The sequence below is a fragment of the Carassius carassius genome, chromosome 27 (genome assembly GCF_963082965.1).
Source record: "Carassius carassius chromosome 27, fCarCar2.1, whole genome shotgun sequence".
Classification (NCBI taxonomy): Eukaryota; Metazoa; Chordata; class Actinopteri; order Cypriniformes; family Cyprinidae; genus Carassius; species Carassius carassius.
In genome coordinates this window covers 29,421,124-29,442,371 of record NC_081781.1, presented here as the reverse complement: position 1 = coordinate 29,442,371, position 21,248 = coordinate 29,421,124, and the positions used below count along the sequence as shown (strand labels likewise).

General features: G+C 38.3%; 1 protein-coding gene across 3 annotated transcripts in view; it reads right to left on the bottom strand.

Moving 5' to 3' along the window:
• The window catches only part of scara5 (scavenger receptor class A, member 5 (putative)), a 189,506-nt gene that overhangs the window by 8,552 nt on the left and 159,706 nt on the right, over positions 1-21,248 (bottom strand). For all 3 annotated transcript variants that reach the window (XM_059513342.1, XM_059513344.1, XM_059513343.1), the window contains 2 exons: positions 10,477-10,542; positions 3,683-3,871 (listed from right to left, as the gene is read on the bottom strand). In XM_059513342.1, coding sequence (XP_059369325.1) covers positions 3,683-3,871; positions 10,477-10,542 — 255 coding nt within the window. The remainder of the gene's footprint in view (positions 1-3,682; positions 3,872-10,476; positions 10,543-21,248) is intronic.

Here is a 21,248-nt window from a genome sequence, read left to right as displayed (position 1 = left end):
GATACCCAGTAAACGAAAAAGACACTGGATAAAATCAGTGTATCAGAAATTAGATGAATGTTCTTAGCAATCTATAAACAACACCACCATATTTTTTTTTCGTTGACAAGTTTCAAAAACACATTTTTACAACAGGCAAAAAAAAAAAAAAAAACACCTAAACCTCTGTAACTCTCAATAAGATCTTCGTTAGACGTCTGATGGGAATAAAGACTGTCTGGTTAGTAATGTGAAGCTGATTTAGGAGTTGTTTAATCAGACCTTGAGAGATTTAATTTTTTTTTAAGACTGTGGCTGTAGTTAGTTGTAGTTGTGTTTCTCTTTCCTTCAGTGATTCTGTTTGTTAACAGCAGGTGTTCAACACTAATTCTCAATCATCAATTAATCACATAATCATCTCATTAACTTCACTGATTCAGTGTCACTCTAAGGGGGCTTTCACACTGGGAGTTTAGTGTTGAGGAAACAATGATATCGACAGTGTTACGCATGCGCGGGATACTTTACTTCCTGAACAGTTAGGGAGCAACCAAACTCAGACCACCTTCTCCAGGTAGTGTTGGGTTCGGTACCCCAGTGCGCACCAGGGTCCGATGACAGCGTTCACCTTAGCAATTTTTCATGCGAACCATGCCCCGTTCCGCACTAAACTCCCAGTGTGAAAGCCCCCTTAGAGTGACACTGAATCAGTGAAGTTAATGAGATAATTATGTGATTAATTGATGATTGAGCATTAGTGGTGAACACCTGCTATTAACATTCAGAATCACTGAAGGAAACAGAAACACAAGAACTACAACTGACTTCAGCCACAGCCTTGGATGAAATCAACTGAAATAAAAGAATTCATCAAATCTCTCAAGATCTGATTAAACAACTCCTAAAACAGCTTCACCAGATTCACATTACTAACCAGACTGACTTTATTTCTGACAGATGTCTACAGAAGATCTTAATGAGAGTTACAGAGGTTTAGGTGTTTTTTTCCACTACCATGATGGAGATCAGTGTTTAATTTAGTTGGGCTCTTGAATAGTGACTTTTCAAAACTAAGTTTTATTTTTATTTTTTACATACTGTAACAATGTGTCTTTGGAACTTGTTATAGCAAAAAAGTCAGCTGCAAAGAAAACCTGGTATTGTTGTACAAACAAACCTTCTCTTATTTCTTATCCAATCCTGTGTACCTTCTCTTATTGAATGTTGATACTACAGCAAAAGAACACTGCAGAGCCATAAGTTATGAAAGACTTAAGAAAATATCACTCATTTAAAAAACAAAAAAAAACCTTCAAGATATATCAAGAATCAGCGTAAGAATCACAACAATGGTGACAATCCACAAAATAAATAAACAGTTAAGTTCTGAACATCACAAAACATGCTTCTAAAACTGAAGACAAAAGCAAAATTATAAGCACATAAGAATTCAAGAAAGTAATTGGTCAATTCAGGGGCATAATTTATTCATGCTGCAATGCATGCTGGGATTGATTGATGCGTTTTATCCTGTGCTGGTACCCAGCATGCATTGCATCATGAACCTTTTGATTGTCACCATTGCTGAGATTCATATGCTGATTGTTGATGTCTCTCTTTGAGTGTTGCCGACGCTGAAGCTCAAAATATTTCAAACCAACCTGCTCTTATATCCCTATGTTCTGGTTATCACATTACTGTTCAATCTTATGAAATTAAAGAAAAATAATTATGTTATACACTCATATATCTCCAAATATTCTAGCAATACTTTAAGGCAGTTTAGTAGATCGTGGCTGTCAAAAACAGCCATAACCACTTGACCGTCCTCATAAATATTGCTATAACAGATGTATCATGAATACACAAATAGAGCAATCAAACAAAGCTTAAAGTTCAAAAGTCAAGGGTCAGGGGCCCAACTAAGTCAAACACTGATCTCCAGAATGGTAACGTCAAACGAAACAGTAAAACATCATGATCTAAATCTCTGTAATTGTCAATAAGATCTTTTGATCTCTGATCTGACAGAAATAAAGTCAGTCTGGTTAGTAATGTGTGAAGCTGGTAAAGCTGTTTGTTGATTGTTTAAATCTTCAGTTGTTTTAATCTAAGGCTGTGGCTGAAGTCAGTTGTAGTTCCTGTGTGTGTCTTGTTTCTCTTTTCTTCAGTGATTCTGCTTGTTAACAGCAGCTGTTCATCAGTGTCTGAATTCACTCATTAGTTTTCATTCTCCCTGTCAGGTGGACTATATTAGTAAACTCATGTAGGGAATAGTGAACGAGGGAGTAGGGTGTGATTTGAAACACAGCCTCTGAGTGTCGACATTGAACGTTGTTAATTTACAATATATAGCAGCAGGCTACCTTCCCAAAAATGATGAATATTACCCAGAATGCACTGTTTTAATGAAAAACAGTATGTTACTGTCAACATTTGGCCGTTTTTTTACTGCGATTTTTAACAGTGTAGTTTTTAAACTTGAACTGTTTGAAGCAGTGGGAGCGGAGTTAATTTCCATGGTAGAATTTTGGTAAAACACTGTAAAAAAAAAATAAAAAATAAAATAAGAGTTGTAAATTAATGGTTTGGAGCTGTAAATTAACAGTACCTTACTGGCACCCCTGCTGCCAGTAAATTACTGTTATTTAACGACACATTTTTTTACAGTGTAGATATACTAAAAGAGTTCAAGCATATAACAATGTTTACATTTTAAACCTAGATAAATTACACTATATACTATACAACAGTCTGTGCGGAGAGTAGAAGCTATGCACGCTTTGACATGGAGACGCCAGCATGATCACTAGCATGTTCTCCATGGATACGCCGTCATTTTTGCTCATAAGGTAAGAGTAATTCATCATTCGTAACTGTAAAGGGTATACTTCTATTTTTGTTCACTCACAATATCAACAACATGTGCTTTTATAAAATACAGAAAACAAACGTGATGCGATTTTTACCATCTGCTCTTGAACAGGAGTGCTTCACAAAAATGAATACATGCCTAACAGACATGATAAATATATCTATAGAAAACTTTTAGCAATATCCAAATAAAACATTGAAAACATCCGTATAGATGCATTTCTTAAAGGTGCATCTAATGAGGAGATGGCGAGCACTGCACATGACCAATTGGCTCATTGTTTGTCATGGTAAATCAAAACTCTTTCAAAATGCAGCTTTTTCTGAATCATTGGGAACTTTTAATAACTCCCCACGCTCCAACTTCTCCTAATGCTCTGCATGGTTAACTGTCACCTGCAAGCTAATGCGTGTGTATATGCGTTGCGTATTGCACAGGCGAGGTATATTATTTATAATAGCCTATAATCATTATAACAGTATTTCATACAGTAGCCTATGTGTGCTCTGCATGTATATGGGCACAATAAAAGGAGATTAAATGAGCTAAATGAGGCCGACCCAAGCCCGATTTTTAAAAAAGAGCCCAGCCTGAATGGACTCAGCATGTCGAGCCCCGTCGGTAACCAACGGGCTTGCAGACCTCTAATTCACACATTGTCTACTCTCTCAGCTACAGAAAGTTAAGAAGTCAAGCATGGCTATTTGTACAAAATGACTAAAAATCCTTTTAGGGCACAGTACTATAGAGTGCACTAAATGCAGTCACTCTTGGTTGCTTTGTAACTCTTTGCAAGCATGTCTGTAACTGCCTTGGAGTCACTCTGACCTTGTCCAAACCGGCCTGTTTTGTGGATTTCTTTGGCGCCACGGTAGCCCAGCATCCTGCACACAACGTCTCCATCTTTCATGTCCCAGACATCATCACACACTGTCCCCCATCGAAGCTCATGGAACACCTCCACTCGACCCTGGTGGGGCCCAGAGCCATTCACCAGCCTTACCAGTGTTTCTTCCACTGAAACACAAATTCATCATAGAGTTAATCAATTGGAATAACAGCATACAGAGAAATAATTAGTCATGGAAAAATAAATCCCATTTATATGTGCTTTAATTGACTTTGTGTCACAGAAATTAAGTCTAGTATAAGTGTGGTGCATATTATACTGTATATACGAACATACAAGAAATATATACATGTTAAATTCATAATAATAATAATAATAAAGCATAAAAGTATAGGTGGATTCAAAAATATCTAGTATCTACATATACTGTAATTGTGAAAAGCTTTAAAAAGAACATTGCAGGAGAGGATGGAGGACTAAGCATGATGTTTTGACATGTCAGTCTTTGTCAGCTTGGAAAGTCTCTGGGAACAAGGCCTGCAGCAATTCACTTTGTGAAGATGTAGATCTTGTGTAGATCAGCACCTCAATCGATAGTTAAATCCTCAACATCTGTTTCAACAACTGTATAATCAAAGTTTGTGAACAGTATGTCAACATTAAGGATATGCACATAAGAACAAGTGATTATAATTACAGACTTTGAGAAAAGGTATTTGTACTAATTTCAGATTCAAAGAAAGTCGTGATATTTTGCATTTAACCCATCCAAGTGCACACACACAGCAGTGAGAAGTGAACACACCATGAACACACACCAGGAGCAGAGGGCAGCTATATATCCAGCGCCCAGGGAGCAACTGGGGGTTTAGTGCCTTGCTCAAGGGCACTTCAGTCATGGGTATTGAGGGTGGAAGAGAGCACTGTTCAATTCACCCACCCCCCACACAGTCTCTAACCATTAGGCCACAGCTGCCCCTGATTGTTTATAATTGATTATAATACTTAAAATATATTACATTTTGTCATTTACCAGATGCTTTTATCCAAAGCAACTTTCAAATGAAGACAATGGAAGCAATTCAAACTAAGAAAAGAGCAATAATGTATAAGTGCAAATGACAAGTTTCAGTTAGCTAAACACAGAACACGTAGCAAGGTATATATATATATATATATATATAACCACACACACAAAGACACACACAGACACACACAGACACATACCCACAAAGATACAAGTAGATATAATAGAAAAAAATAGAAAGCTAGTGTTTTTTTATTTATAAAAAAGATATATAGATATAATAGAATTAAAATAGAATACAGAGTCCTAGAGGGTCAAATAAAGATGGAAGAGATGTGTTTTTAGTCATTTCTTGAAGATGGCTAAGGACTCAGCTGCTAGGATTGAGTTGGGCAGGTCATTTCACCAGGAGGGAACAGTTAATGTAAAAGTCTGTGAAAGTGACTTTGTGCTTCTTTTGGATGAGCAATAATGCGTAATTCACTTGTAGAATTCAAGTTTCTAGAGGCACATAAGTCTAAAGTAATGAATTTAGGAAAATGGGTGCAGAACCAGTGGTGGTTTTGTAGGCAAACATTAATGCCTTGAATTTTATGCGAGCAGCTATTGGTAGCCAGTTAAAATTGATAAACAGAGGTGTGACGTGCATTCTTTTTGGCTCATAAAAACGAATCTTTTTGCCATGTTCTGGATTCATTGTTAAGGTTTGATAGAATTGGCTGGAAGACCTGAAATGAGAGCATTCCAATAGTCCAGCCTGGACAGAACAAGAGCTTGAATAAGGTAGTTGTGCAGCATGTTCCGAAAGAAAGGGCCTGATCTTCTTGATGTTGAATAAAGTAAATTAGCAGGACCGGACAGTTTTAGCAATGTGGTCTGAGAAATTCAACTTATTATCAATCATAACTTGTTTTTAATGTTTTTGAAGGAGTTATGGTTGATGTGCCTAACTGGATGGTGAAATTTCGATGAAACGAGGGTTTGTTGAAACCACAAATATGGCGTTATTTCCCTGTCAAATGTCGAGAGCACATTATTGTTTTGCAAAAGTACATTAATATAATGTGCGAGCACGAATCTCTCTCCTCGATCGCGGAATATAATGTGTGGAGCACGAATCTCTCTGCTCGCGCATGGGAACTGGGCGAGCGCTCTCAGATACACGTTGCTCTTGTAAGAATTTTCTCTGGGCTCACTCAGAGAGTATGCCTGCACTTAAAACATGTTCAGTGCAATCGCGAATCTCTCCTCTTCGCTTAAAATAAGAGTGTATTCGCTTAAAATAAGAGTAGACTGTGTCCCGTGCGTTCGTGCATGGCCAAGTAATCTTCTCTTCGATTTCTTTCTCTTTGCTCTTGGCATAAACGCTGTCAAAACGGCAACAACCAATCAGAAATAGGCTTCAATGACTGACCAATGAAAACGCGACATCGTACATGGAATCTAATTGGTTGATATTGAACTGCACATTGAACACATGGAATAAGTTCACTGAAGTTCAATCAAGACCAGCCGAGATAGATCGACGATCTCAGGTAACCAGTTTTATTTGTTTTGATGTTAAATATGTAAAATGTATCTTAGAAATGTCTGGGAAGAGGGTGATTGGAATATTTTACATATAAATTACCTAGACTGTCTATCTGCACAGTATGTTTTGTAAACATTGGTACTCCACACTCTAAAGTTATCTGAAACGTGTATCTGAGAGTGGTCACCCAGTTCCCGCGAGCGAGCAGAGAGATTCGCGCATGCGCATTATATTAATGTACTTTCGCGCTACAATAATGCGCTCTCGACATTTGACAGGGAAATAACGCCATACACAAGCAGTTCTGTCTTAGGTTGAGTTATATGTATATTTATATGTATAGTTATATTACAAGTAATTACATTTATATTATTTTTTATATTTACCATTATTTCTGAAAAGATATCATGCATTAAAACATACATTATGAATACCTTTATAATGTTTTATATGTAAAGGCTTTAAGGAAAGTGTCCATACAGAATGTGACTAAGCACACAGAAGACAAGTGACAAGCACATTTAGCTGGAATGTGTGCATGAGTCTGAAACTACAGCAATCCATTATTAGAGCATATATCCACCATACTATTTCTACCATTTTAAGCAATTGTTATTGATGTCAAAACAAAAGTTCGGTCATTATTTACACACTTTCAATGCTCGTTCCAAAAAATCTGCTGTTATTCAGACATTGTATGTTACATTTGGTTGCTCCACATACACACCTGCGCATTAAATAATGCTTACTAGACTCAAGGTGCTGTTGAGAGGTGAATTATCAGGTAATAATGACTTTTGAGTTTTGTTCGGTTCATATCCCCCTTAATCATATACAGTAAACGGCAATATATGCTTATGTTCTCTGAACCATGGCAAATATGAAATTACTTCATTGAACATGACCTGCTCACCCCATGTGGATACAGTTTCCTACCAGCCATGATGTCACATTGTTTACACAAGTAACGTTTCAAATCATTAGCCTAGCCCCAATACATTTCATGCTTTAGTTAGCACTTGACCCGTGTCTTCCTCCGTTCCACTCAAAACACTCCTGAGCTCCGAATAATCAAAGCAATAAGTCAACACCTTACACAGCTATACAAAACCTGGACTTCATCTATGTTTCACTCTAACCATATTCTACATTACAGGAGTGCCCCACATTAACAATAGGTAGAAAGCGCAAACATTAATTTTATCTTTTTCCAATCTAAATTTTGTCCGTTGCATATAGTACTAAGGCCCAATCCCAATTCTATTTTATACCCCTTCCCGTACCCCTCCGCCTACCCCTATCGCATGTCCCTTGAAACAGAGTGTCAAGGGGTAGGGGAGACAATATTCCCCTAAGGATTAGGACACCACTACCATGACGTCACACGCCATCATTCGTCGTCTAGCTCTTACAATACACATATATACTGGTGTGCATTAGAGCCTTTAATTATCATTCTGCATTAATGAGCTGCTTACTGACACACACACATATCGGAAATCGCGCAGCTCACACAACCAGGAGAAAATAAACTTGTCAACGCTGCCCCATGACTTTTATTAAATACAGTTTAAATACTGAATCGCTACATTATATTTTCCAGCGACGAGAGGATACAATCGCTGTTTTTAAATAAACTCACTCTAAAAAGATAAATGCACAGACGCGAATACACACAACTTCCATTTCTCTTTCTCTCTCTCACTCTTCTCTCTCTCGGATAGGCAATATTTGAGAAAATGGTTTAACGATTTCTAATTATTGGGGGATTAGTCAACGGCAGTTATCGCCCTGATCAGACATGTGCTGTGGCACTATCATGCAGTCTGTAATGATATGATGTTAGCAAATATTGGCGATTTTTTGCAAACATTTCTTTGAGTAACATGACCATTAAGTAACATGAACTCACAATTGAATGTAACATAAAACAAATGATTACTTTTCATTAAAATCTTTATTTATGCCAAAAAAGCTTACATTTATGTGTCTTTTTGTTCGCTGTAGCAGCCATGTTTCCAAGATAAAAATTCATACCCCTTCATTTGAAGTGTGGTCCCGAAAAATCTTCGTTTGAAGGGCTATCTGGCCCTTACCCCTACCCCTCCAATCTAAGGAGAATCGAGACACCCAAAGGGGAAGGGCTAAGGGGTAGAACTGGGATTGGGCCTAAATGTCTGTTTACACCACATCAGCTAAATGTCATCAATCACAAAGCAATGACAGGATTTTCTGCATTAAAACTATCTACACTAAGCACTAAACAGTCATCCAATATAAGCCAAAATAAAATGCTTATGTGCTTCCCAAATCAGATCGTTTGTCTTTATATGTTAGCAAACCACACAATGGCTTTAAGTGACACAACTGAGGTATGGCTGTGCAATTCATGTGGTTGAGCAAAATAGGAGTGACTTTTAAGACCTGTCCACACCACAGCTATAACGATAAAGACACAGAGAAACTATATCGTTGGAATAACTTTCAGAAATATTTTTTCCAGCTTATGAAGGATACAAACATTGGCAGCCTATCAGAATCCACCCTGCTATAACGAGCAGATGAGCATGCGCTTAGAATCAACAGAAAATATTGTCCTCTGGTGTGGACACTAATATTGTTATCTTTATAGTTATGGTTCTTGGTGTGAATGGGACTTAAGTATTAGACTTGTATTAGTATTAGTATTAGAGTATTAGTATTAACCATAGACATTTATTTATCCTAAATCATAAACCTATATTCCAAATCCCCATGGATTAAACCCATGGCAAATTACCATCCTACAAATTGACTTCATGACTTACTAACTCTGCTGAAAGGTGCACTTTTGTTGCATCTTTGTTCTGTAGTGTTTCCTTTAGTCTGCATTGGATTCGCTTTTGGAGTGAAGAGACCATTCGTTGGTAATCTTTCTCTTTTTTAACATCACGTTTGGCACTCGATGTGTGTGCGTTGATCAATGTTTATATGAGAATATAAAGCACCTAGAAAGGACCTCTACATCCCTGAAAGTCAGCGGACACCAGGACAACTAGAGCCCCAGATACAGATCCCCTGTAAAGACCTTGTCTCAGAGGAGCACCAGGACAAGACCACAGGAAACAGATGATTCTTCTGCACAATCTGACTTTGCTGCAGCCTGGAATTGAACTACTGGTTTCGTCTGGTCAGAGGAGAACTGGCCCCCCAACTAAGCCTGGTTTCTCCCAAGGTTTTTTTCTCCATTCTGTCACCGATGGAGTTTCGGTTCCTTGCCGCTGTCGCCTCTGGCTTGCTTAGTTGGGGACACTTCATCTACAGCGATATCGTTGACTTGATTGCAAATAAATGCACAGACACTATTTAAACTGAACTGAGATGACATCACTGAATTCAATGATGAACTGCCTTTAACTATCATTTTGCATTATTGACACACTGTTTTCCTAATGAATGTTGTTCAGTTGCTTTGACGCAATGTATTTTGTTTAAAGCGCTATATAAATAAAGGTGACTTGACTTGAGAATAAGAGTGTTTGAAATAAAACGTTCTGTGAGATGATGTGGCTTCTCACACAGAATAAGGCACGCAACGTTTTATAGTAATCTAAGCAGTGATAAAGACATTGCATTATTATGTAAACATTTCATTATAATGTAAACATTATAATAAGACGAACTCAGATAAACCATAAAATGTTGAAGTTGTGTGTTTATTAGTCACGTTGGCTCAATGAAAGTGGTTATATCTTTGTTTGTTCAGCTAGCGCTCTAGTTCTTCTGTGGGGTGCATTTGGAGTTTCTCTGGCCTTCGGATGGAGATCACAGCTTCACTGACAGCCGCAGCTTCAGTCTAATTATCCATTTTGATTTATCGTGCAGACCTAATATAAAGTGATCTCGAGTCTCCTCAGAAAACTTGGATTAAATTGCTAAATTCATATGATTTTTTAATAATCTCAGTATGAACTTTTGAAGCATCAACTGTTTGGTCAAATGAACTGAAAATGGTCATTATTACTTCTGTTTTTCTAAGTGATTATCAAGGAATATGATCCTTTAAAAATACATTACATTATATTAACAAAATACTTACACTAGGCATCATATGTTGTAAAAACATAAATGCAATGTTATAATGTAGCGATTTATAATGTTAAGAGAGAAAACATATCAAATTAGCTAGCTGCATGTTCATTTATGTTTACTTTCTCCATGAATAAAATCTTCACCTGTTTTCCCTCCTTTGTCTCCACGCTCTCCTTTCTCTCCTTTCTGTCCTCTTTCTCCTTTCACACCTGCAGATGAAGCAGAGTCATGTTTACTGGCCAGTAAAATTCTTCACAATTTAGAAAATTATACAGTTCTGGAACAACATGAGGGTGAATAAATAATAATCTTTAAAAAAATTAAATGGGTCATGGGGAACCAAATCTTTCTCAAAAGTTCTGATGAGCTGTAGAATGCACTCTGAACTTATAAGTCACAACTACCAGTTCTGCAATACAAACACAAATGTTATGTTTATATAATGCAATTTTTGCTTATTAGTATGTTTGAGTTGGACCAATAAGTGTCAACAGCAAAGACATTGCTTAAAAAAATGGTAATTAAATATATAAAGGATATTTGTGTGTTTTTTTTTCCGTTTAATTACTGCAGGTTTGCATTATATTCTGAGTTTGCATTTTACTGTTTTTATTCATTTTGAAGAAAACCAAATCTATTTTTGTGCAGGTGAGATGAGTAAATGCATGCTAAAAATTTAGTCTAGAACTACAGTGAGATCATGTTCACACAGTGCACACAACCCCTCTGCACTTACTCCTGATTTCTCTAAACATGAGGACAGGAGAGCTGTCAATCAATACATGGAAAACAAAGGAACTGGTGTTACTTATTTGAAGAAGTAACTCAGATATCAGAAAAAACTCAGAAAAAAAGTAATCTGAAAAAAATAATCTGAAATTTAGTGAATTAACCTGTTAAATTCACTATTTACATCATGTTTACAAGAGCATGGAGATCTCAGTGAGCTCAGAAAGAAAGTTTATTTTGAGATTGAGAGTTGAGCAAGTTCTGACAAAGTTAACCACATCTGATTAGCCTTTGCATTCATGAACTCAACAGACATCATTATGATTGACTACAATACTCAACCGCTGCAAAAACATGGTGTTAATTGAAACCTGTGATATTCCTCTGAGCATGGAGTTGTTACTCTGTAGCCTACTATAGATGATGGCTGCTATTGCCACATTTCTACAAGTTCAGTAATTACTTGGTTACAAATAAGAAATACATCCCTCATAAAACTTGTTCTGAAACACACAAAAATAATCTAGAAACTTTCCTAAATTAAGTTTAAGTCTTATAATGAGGTGCCAATAGCCTCATGGGCAATGTGCACATGCTACTCGAGTTTGATTCCCTTCGTCACTCCTATGTCTCCCTCTCTGCCCAATGCTTTCCTCTCTCATCTGTACTTAATAAAAGTATAAAAACTCCACAAATATAATCTAATATTACACTGGACTTAATTCAGTGTAATAATTATTTTCAATTGGTGACAAATGAAAATGAAAACTGAATCTGAAAGGGAAAGTGGCTCTATTTAAGTGATTCAAAAAGATAAATACTAATATTTCAGTTGTTTTCGACCACAGAGCTCACTCTGCTGGGCTGTGCTAAGCAGCAGCATGTTTGGCCAAATCACACTGATCTTTCCCAGCTGTTTGTCTCACACTGTGAAAACATGACTCATCTATTTCAGCCAAGTGCGGTCATATGTTTTGTGAGGCCCGAGGTCACAGCGAATCTTAGTGAGAAATAGTGATTCTGTTACAAAAACAAGGTTCTGATTTCAATAACATGAGAATGAGGCAATGAAAAAAGGAGCAATGCGTGTAATGTTTTGATGGAGGTTGGGGATGAAGAGCAATTGGGGGATGGTGTGGTGTTCTGGAGAACATTAGGGGAAATCATTACATGTTTTGGAAGGTGTTAAAGGAGCAGCACATGTTCAGAGAATGAGATCATTGTGTTGGAGTCGGAGCTCAGAGTGAACCTGAAATACAGAGTGAAATAGATACAAAGAAGTAAGTAAAGTCTGAAGTCAAAGCTGAGATAGAAGCTGAGATAGATACCATGTCCAAACAAAGCTTCCAGTGAATTGTCTTTTTACAGTGAACAGAAAATTTCTGAGCGACATGAGACAATATGAAATCAGGATAACAGAGTTTGAAACTACAAGAACACACAGAGTCCCCCTTCTCTTCCTACTGTCCTGGGCTGTTGCAAAAGCATCGTACAGTAGGTGGCCAATCAAAATGATCATTCTGCTGCCGTGAGTGCCGCCACCATCGCGAGTGGTACTTTATCCACAAGTTATCAAATAAGCTTATCAAAACACATTATCGTAAATAGCCGTCAGCTTTGCCTCACCGATGTGTTACATTTGACAACTGCAGTCTGGGAAAATGAAAGAAAAACACTGTAGTTAAAATATTTAATATTCGCAGATAAAAGTTTATTACTTGAAGTTATTTGCATTTCTTAGAATGAATTCAAGCAGGATAAATGTCAAGCCTTTGAGCCTGTGCTTATATTTTCTCTAAGCTACACAGTATTACACCATATTTTAGATTTGACACATTTAATAGGTGTGCAGTATTATTTATATAATATTAATTGTGTGTTATACACTGTAAAAAAAAAAAAAAAAAGTTTAGTCAACTTAAAAAAATAAGGCAACTTATTGCAAGCGCTTTTTTGAGTAAACTTAACAAACGGGGACTAAAGTCCACCCAACTTAAAATAACTTAATATCACAAGTTGTCACAACATAAATAGTCATGTTAACCTAAAAAAATGTCAGAACAAAATGTTTTTTGTTTACTGAACACAAGGCCTATTATCTATAAGCAATTTTAAAGTGACGTGACATTCAGCCATGTATGGTGACTTATACTCAGAATTCATGCTCTACATTTAACCCATCCAAAGTGCACTCACACACACACACCGTGAACACACACACAGAGCAGTAAACACACACACCGTGAACACACACCTGGAGCAGTGTTCATCATTTATGCAGCGGCACCCGGGGAGCAGTTGGGGGTTCAGTGCATTGCTCAAGGGCACCTAAGTCACGGTATTGCCAGCCCGAGTTTCGAACCCACAACCCTTGTGTTAGGAGTCAAACTCTCTAACCACTAGGCCATGACTTTATATTATTCAAATAGTCTAAATAAATAAAAGACCATAACACGAGTCAAATAACTTTTTTTATTATTGAAAGTTTGTGTCCAAAGCACAAGGACATACCAAGTCTTGTATATTAACTTCTTTACTCAATGCATTTTACACTGAACTCAACACATGGTACATAATGCATGTTAAATAAATCCAGTGTTAATTATACCTTCATACGTTGGCAGTCCCCCTAACCCTAAAGGAATTATTACGTGAAAATTACTATACTGTGTATTTTAACATCAACCTAATCCAGTGGGCAAAGTTACGTCCAGTGGACGTCTTTTTATGTCTTTGCAGACGTTGAAAAGACGTCCACTGAGGAAACAATGTTTTTATGACGTCTTTTTTTTAAATGTTTTTTATGTCTTCTGTACATCCGATATAGACGTTCACAGATCCTCCTTACAAGGTTCTGTGACTTTATTTCTGTCAGACATCTAGAGAAGCTCTTATTGAGAATTAACAGAGGTTTAAATGTTGATACTTGATTGCGTGCGTGCGTGTGTGCGTGCGAGCGCACACTTTGGATGGGTTAAATGTAAAGCATGAATTCGGAGTATAAGTCACCATACTTGGCTGAATGTCACGTCACTTTAAAATTGCTTATAGATAATAGGCCTGGTGTTCAGTAGACAAAAAATATTTTGTTCTGATATTTTTTAGGTTAACATGACTATTTATGTTGTGACAACTTGTGATATTAAGTTATTTTAAGTTGGGTGGACTTTAGTCCCCGTTTGTTAAGTTTACTCAAAAAAGCGCTTGCAATAAGTTGCCTTATTTTTTTAAGTTGACGAAACTTTTTTTTTTTTTACAGTGTATTATTCTAAAGAAATGTATATATATATATATAATATTATAATATTGAAAAAAAAGTGGTAGCCTATTTTAGTAAGCTAGGCTACATGGATTTATATGCAAAATGTCAATATTCTCATATATTAGGCCTATATTTTAATTTATATTTTCAAATTCCTTCAATAAAACAACATGCAATTATTATTCACATGGTGCGATTTGTGAGAAAAAAAAGGTTTATTAAATGGTTTTAATACGATGTGTTACGAATTAACAAAAGTCTCTACTCAAAGAGAACAGAAGAAACATTCATAACAAATAACAGGGATCCAAATAAGATCCCTGGAGTCCCCGCTCTCACTCCCAAGGCTTCAAAACACCAAAGATACTTTAAAGTATAAAGAGTAAGTTTATTAAACATAAGGTAGTAAAGAGCATATACATTTCAGGAGGGGGAAAAGCCAAAACAAATAACAAAACAAAACTAACTATATTAAGGATTCTAACCTAGAATTCAGATAATAAACAAAATATACAAAAGCTTACCTCCCTACTTATCACAAACAAGAGAAAACGAGTAATAAATAAAAGAGGCACCCACCTCCCTACTATGCTCCAAATGATTAGGGTTTAAGATAAATATTAAAGTTCCACATAACAGATCAACTTAGAAAAGTAAAGTAATGATTTACAACAGTTGTCTCATTCCACAGTCAGCATGTACACCGTATGTTACAGCATAGACACAAAACAACAAGTCTCTCAATCAAGGAAGCCATGAGAGCGGGGAGCCCCAGATCCATGCTTCAGGTGGCTTTAAGTAGCAACAATCACTCCCGTCCCCAATCAGGTTACTCATTATCAGCTCCACCTGCGAGTCATGATAGTTAAAGGGTAACAAGAAAGAGAAACCCACCAAAAGGAACACTAGACCAACACAACACAATGCATTCCCACGTAACACCTCCCCACCAAAAGAAATGCTAACAAGAAGTTTGCATTACCTACACTGCACCGCCGCATTTAGATCTTACACTTCAGCACCATAAACGCGGGACAGCGCATCCGCAACAGTATTCTGCGAGCCTTTTTTATGTCGAATATCCAAGTCAAACTCTTGAACTATCAACGCCCAGCGCATTAAGCGTTGATTTGAATTCGTCATCCGGGCCAAGAACACAAGTGGGTTGTGGTCCGTATAGACAATAATTGGAAATGAACTTCCACCTAAATACACCTCGAAATGTTGCAACGCTAATAACAATGCAAGAGCCTCTTTTTCGATGGTACTATACCTGCGTTGACATAACGTGAACTTTTTCGAGAAGTAACAAACTGGGTGATCAACATCAAACTCACTCTCTTGAAGTAAAACCGCACCAGCGCCAGTAGCAGAGGCATCCACTTCCAGCTTGAAAGAGCGTGTAAACTCTGGCGCTGCCAAAACAGGAGCGTTACACAGCAAATCCTTAGCTGTACGAAAAGCTTCCTCACAAGCAGGAGACCACACAAATACTCGAGCTGTGCTGAGGAGATCGGTTAAGGGTGATACAACACTGGCAAAGTTACGACAGAACCCTCTGTAATAACCTGCCATCCCCAAAAATCGACGCAGTTCTCTTTTATTCACTGGTACTGGAAACTTCATAACAGATGCAATCTTCGCATCAATCGGGCATACCTGACCCTGACCCACCCTTGTCCCCAAGTAAACCACTGTTGCCTTGGCGAACACACATTTTGCTAGGTTCAGAGTCAGAGACGCATCACAAAAACGTGAAAGCACTTCACGCAGGGAACTCAAATGTTCTTCCCAGCTAGAAGAATATATTACAATATCGTCTAGATAAGCCTCACATTTCTGCACTCCACTTAGTACAATACGCATCAAACGTTGGAAAGTTGATGGTGCATTTCGCATCCCGAACGCCATAACGGAGTACTGCATAAAATCATCAGGGGTCACAAACGCTGAAATCTCTGAGGCCCGAGAAGTAAGAGGTACTTGCCAGTACCCCTTAAGAAGATCTAATTTTGTCACAAACTTTGCGGGACCCACCCGATCTATACAGTCTTTCATCCGTGGAAGTGGGAATGAGTCAGGTTTAGTTACTGCGTTGACTTTGCGATAGTCAGTGCAGAACCGAACCGATGAATCAGCCTTGGGAACCAACAAGCAAGGCGAACACCACGCACTCAAACTGGGTCTCGCAAAGTTATTCTCACGTAAATACTCGACCTCCGCTTTCATTAACTCACGCTTTCTCGGATTAAGCCGAAAAGGGTGCTGTCTTATTGGCTGCGCGTTTCCGACGTCGATATCATGCTGAAGTACTGTAGTCTGTGATGGAATGTCACCAAATAGTGAACGATGACTTTCAATTAACTCAACGATATCTTTCTTTTGATTCGGAGCTAAATAACTTAAGTGAGATTCCAATTTATTCAAGATTACGGAGTTCGACAGATGACCACAAGGTACAGAAAAATCCTGTTCCATCTCCTCTATTACAGTCGACCCAACGACGACACTCGGCTTAACAAGGGCAGACTCGTCTTGCACATAAGATTTTAACATGTTAACATGAACTATCCGCGACTTCCTCCGACGATCAGGCGTGCAAATCAGATAATTCGTGTCACTCAACTTTTTCGTCACCCTATAAGGACCTGAAAATCTTGGTTGCAGAGCAGACCCTGGCACTGCCATTAATAGCAAAACAGATTCACCAGGATGAAAAGAACGAGCGACAGTTTTACGGTCATAATGCTCCTTCATCTCAGTCTGCGACTCAGACAAATTTTTCTTCGCAATGTCACAAGTCCTACGAAGACGTTCACGAATAGAATGAACATACTTGGATACGAGAACAAGCGGGGTGTCATTACTAACAAGTTGTTCGCGTAATAACCTTAAAGGACCTCGAACCGTATGTCCAAAAATGAGCTCTGCAGGACTAAACCCCAACGATTCTTGAACGGTTTCCCTTATCGCAAATAAAAGCAAAGGGAGATCATCAGCCCAGTCGTTACCGGCTTCCACACAGTGTGCCCGCATCATTGATTTGAGCGTCTGGTGAAATCTCTCTAGCGCTCCCTGCGACTGCGGATGATATGCACTCGACACTACGTGATTAACGGAAATTCCTTTCAACACTTGCTCAAACACTTTAGATTTAAAATTTGTTCCCTGATCGGTCTGGATCACACGAGGTAACCCAAACGTTGAACAAAATTTAATCAACTCTTTCACAATGGTTTTCGCTTTGATGTTACGCAATGGTATTGCCTCTGGAAAACGAGTCGTGGCACACATTAGCGTTAAAATATACTGGTAACCTGATTTCGATTTCGGTAGGGGACCAACACAGTCAAGAATGAGTCGCTCGAATGGTTCTCCCATCACTGGAATAGGCTGCAAAGGAGCTGGACGAATTGTTTGGTTTGGTTTACCAGAAATTTGGCATACGTGACATGAACGACAATGTCTTGACACAGCAGATCTTAAACCAGGCCAATAAAAATACTTAGCTACTCGCATAAAGGTTTTAGTACTACCTAAATGACCAGACAGTGGGTGGTCATGAGCAAGTTTAAGCACAGCCTTTCGGTAACCAGAAGGTAATACAATCTGACAATCTGGACTTACTCCAGCCTCCTTCGCATTACGAGATAGCCACTCACGCATTAAGACGCCTCGGTCCCAGAAATACCGTACCCCATCAGCATTACCTCCTTTCACTTTACCCTCCACGGCCTCAACACAGCGCGTTAGAGAAGGGTCAGACTTTTGAGTTTTTCCAAGTTGTTCTCTCCCCATCGTCAGAGAAGGTTCTTGATCAGAAATATCATTATCACTGTTGCCCACACTAGGATATACAGATAACCTTAATTCAGAGGGAGAATCTGGAGAAACAAGAAAAGTGTCAGACAGATCAATCACATCCTCATTTTTGCGTGCCTGTGCACGAGTGACAGCACATGCTGAAAATGTTGAAGGAAATCTACTGGCAAGCTCCGCATCACAAACCGGAGTCTTCGCTACAATTGGGTGAGGAAAAACTTTAGCACCCGCCAGGTCATTTCCCAAGATTAGACTTACGCCCTCTACAGGCAGTCTTGAGCGTAACCCCACTTTAACAGGACCTGTAACTAAATCAGAAGTCAAAAACACAGAGTGAAGAGGAATTTTAACACAGTTCAATTCGATTCCCCGAACCAACACATCAGTTCCAGTGTACGTCACATCTGAGAAGGGTAATGCACTCTCCAATATAAACGATTGAGCTGACCCCGTATCCCTCAAAATCATGATTGACTTCATAGCACCACCAGGAGAAACTGACACACTACCCTTAAATACAAAGGGAGTAAATGCAGAACTGTCTGAAAAGTTCTCAACACCGGACATTTGCTCAAGAACAATATTAGCTACCCCTTTAGGTTTGAAGGCAGCATTCTTTTTCTTCCAAGCATTACAATCAACAATAAGATGATTTGGATCTAAGCAATAGAAGCAAACCCTTTTATTCTCACCACTCTTGCTCTGTTCCTTACCCTGCACTGCAGAGCGCATCATAGGTTTCGTTGAGCGAGTGTACATCAAAGGTTTCTCCACACTTGAAAGCATCGGAGTACAAAACACCAAAGATACTTTAAAGTATAAAGAGTAAGTTTATTAAACATAAGGTAGTAAAGTATTAAAGTTCCACATAACAGATCAACTTAGAAAAGTAAAGTAATGATTTACAACAGTTGTCTCATTCCACAGTCAGCATGTACACCGTATGTTACAGCATAGACACAAAACAACAAGTCTCTCAATCAAGGAAGCCATGAGAGCGGGGAGCCCCAGATCCATGCTTCAGGTGGCTTTAAGTAGCAACAATCACTCCCGTCCCCAATCAGGTTACTCATTATCAGCTCCACCTGCGAGTCATGATAGTTAGAGGGTAACAAGAAAGAGAAACACACCAAAAGGAACACTAGACCAACACAACACAATGCATTCCCACGTAACAATGGAAACTTGAAAGCATCAGAGTACTATGATTCGGGCTCGAAGCAGAAGAAAATACAGTCTTATGTGTCAGAATATATTCATCCGCCAACACTGCAGCGGCTGAAAGGGAATTAACCTTTTGCTCATTTAGGTAAATCACTAAATTGTCTGAAAAACAGTTTTTAAAATCCTGCAACAGAATCAGTTCTTGAAGTTGCTCAAACGTAGTCGTTTTAGAAGCAGCACACCATTTTTCTAACAGAGCCCTCTTATCACGTGCAAACTGCACAAAAGTTTGTTTAGCAGATTTAGTATAGTTACGAAACTTTTGTCTGTACGCTTCAGGCACAAGTTCGTAAACTCGCAAAACAGCAGCTTTCACCAAATCATAATTTAGAGACTCCTCAATGGGCAAAGCAGAACATACTTCTTGAGCTTTCCCTACTAAACTGCATTGTAGCATTAACCCCCACATATCTTTCGCCAGTTAAGCTTAGCAGCAATGCGCTCAAATGCAATAAAATAAGCATCGGCTTCTGACTCTCGAAAAGGAGGCACAAGTTTAATGTATTTACTTGGATCGAACAAATTAACAGCAGCAGGCTGCGTAGATAAAGGCATGCTTACATGCCCAGTAGTCACCACAGGTGAAACAGCAGCAAACGCACGCTCGCTCTCTTTTTCCATGTGCACCAGCTCTAATTCACGTAGATGTAACGTACTATTCTCATGTTCTTGACGTTTTATTTGTAACTCCACTTCTTTTAATCTTAACAAGAGCAAAGGATCTGGTTGAGAGGTCAAATCAGTTTTAGCAGCTTCTAAAACATCACTCTTTTCAATTTCGCTATCCATATCAGCAGAAAAAAACCTCGCTCAACCAGTTTAGCATAAACTTCAGCTTTCACTACCTGTTTAGATGCAGAGCTTACTACAGAAACCTCCAAAACTTCAGCAATCTGTATTAGATCTTTCTTTCGAAATGCCTCAAACTGCTGTATAGTAGGTTTTTCTATAAATGATCTGACATCCAACTCCATTATTAACATTCATTACTGCTTTACACTTAAATCAGCACGACAAAATTGGAGTACATTTTACTCACCAAGACGACAGTACATGGATTGTTAACACTTGTTCGTTCCTCATACAATTAGACAAGCGGTCACTTCCACTTGTTAAATCAAAAAAAAAAAAAAAACAAGCGGACGAGCCCCCAATTGTTACGAATTAACAAAAGTCTCTACTCAAAGAGAACAGAAGAAACATTCATAACAAATAACAGGGATCCAAATAAGATCCCTGGAGTCCCCGCTCTCACTCCCAAGGCTTCAAAACACCAAAGATACTTTAAAGTATAAAGAGTAAGTTTATTAAACATAAGGTAGTAAAGTATTAAAGTTCCACATAACAGATCAACTTAGAAAAGTAAAGTAATGATTTACAACAGTTATCTCATTCCACAGTCAGCATGTACACCGTATGTTACAGCATAGACACAAAACAACAAGTCTCTCAATCAAGGAAGCCATGAGAGCGGGGAGCCCCAGATCCATGCTTCAGGTGGCTTTAAGTAGCAACAATCACTCCCGTCCCCAATCAGGTTACTCATTATCAGCTCCACCTGCGAGTCATGATAGTTAGAGGGTAACAAGAAAGAGAAACACACCAAAAGGAACACTAGACCAACACAACACAATGCATTCCCACGTAACAATGGAAACTGTTTTTAGTGTGATCTCAGTTTAATAAAAACAATGTAGGTCTACTTAAGGCCTATTAATTGTAATGATTTAATGTCCACTGTTATTCAAACAACAAATTATATAGAGAAAGCGTGCAAAGAACACAACAAGCTTTTTGAAACTCCAAATATCAGTTAAACCATTGCGTCGCAAAATGATTCACTGTTTCAAAGCGCTCCAATCGGATCGTGTATCATGA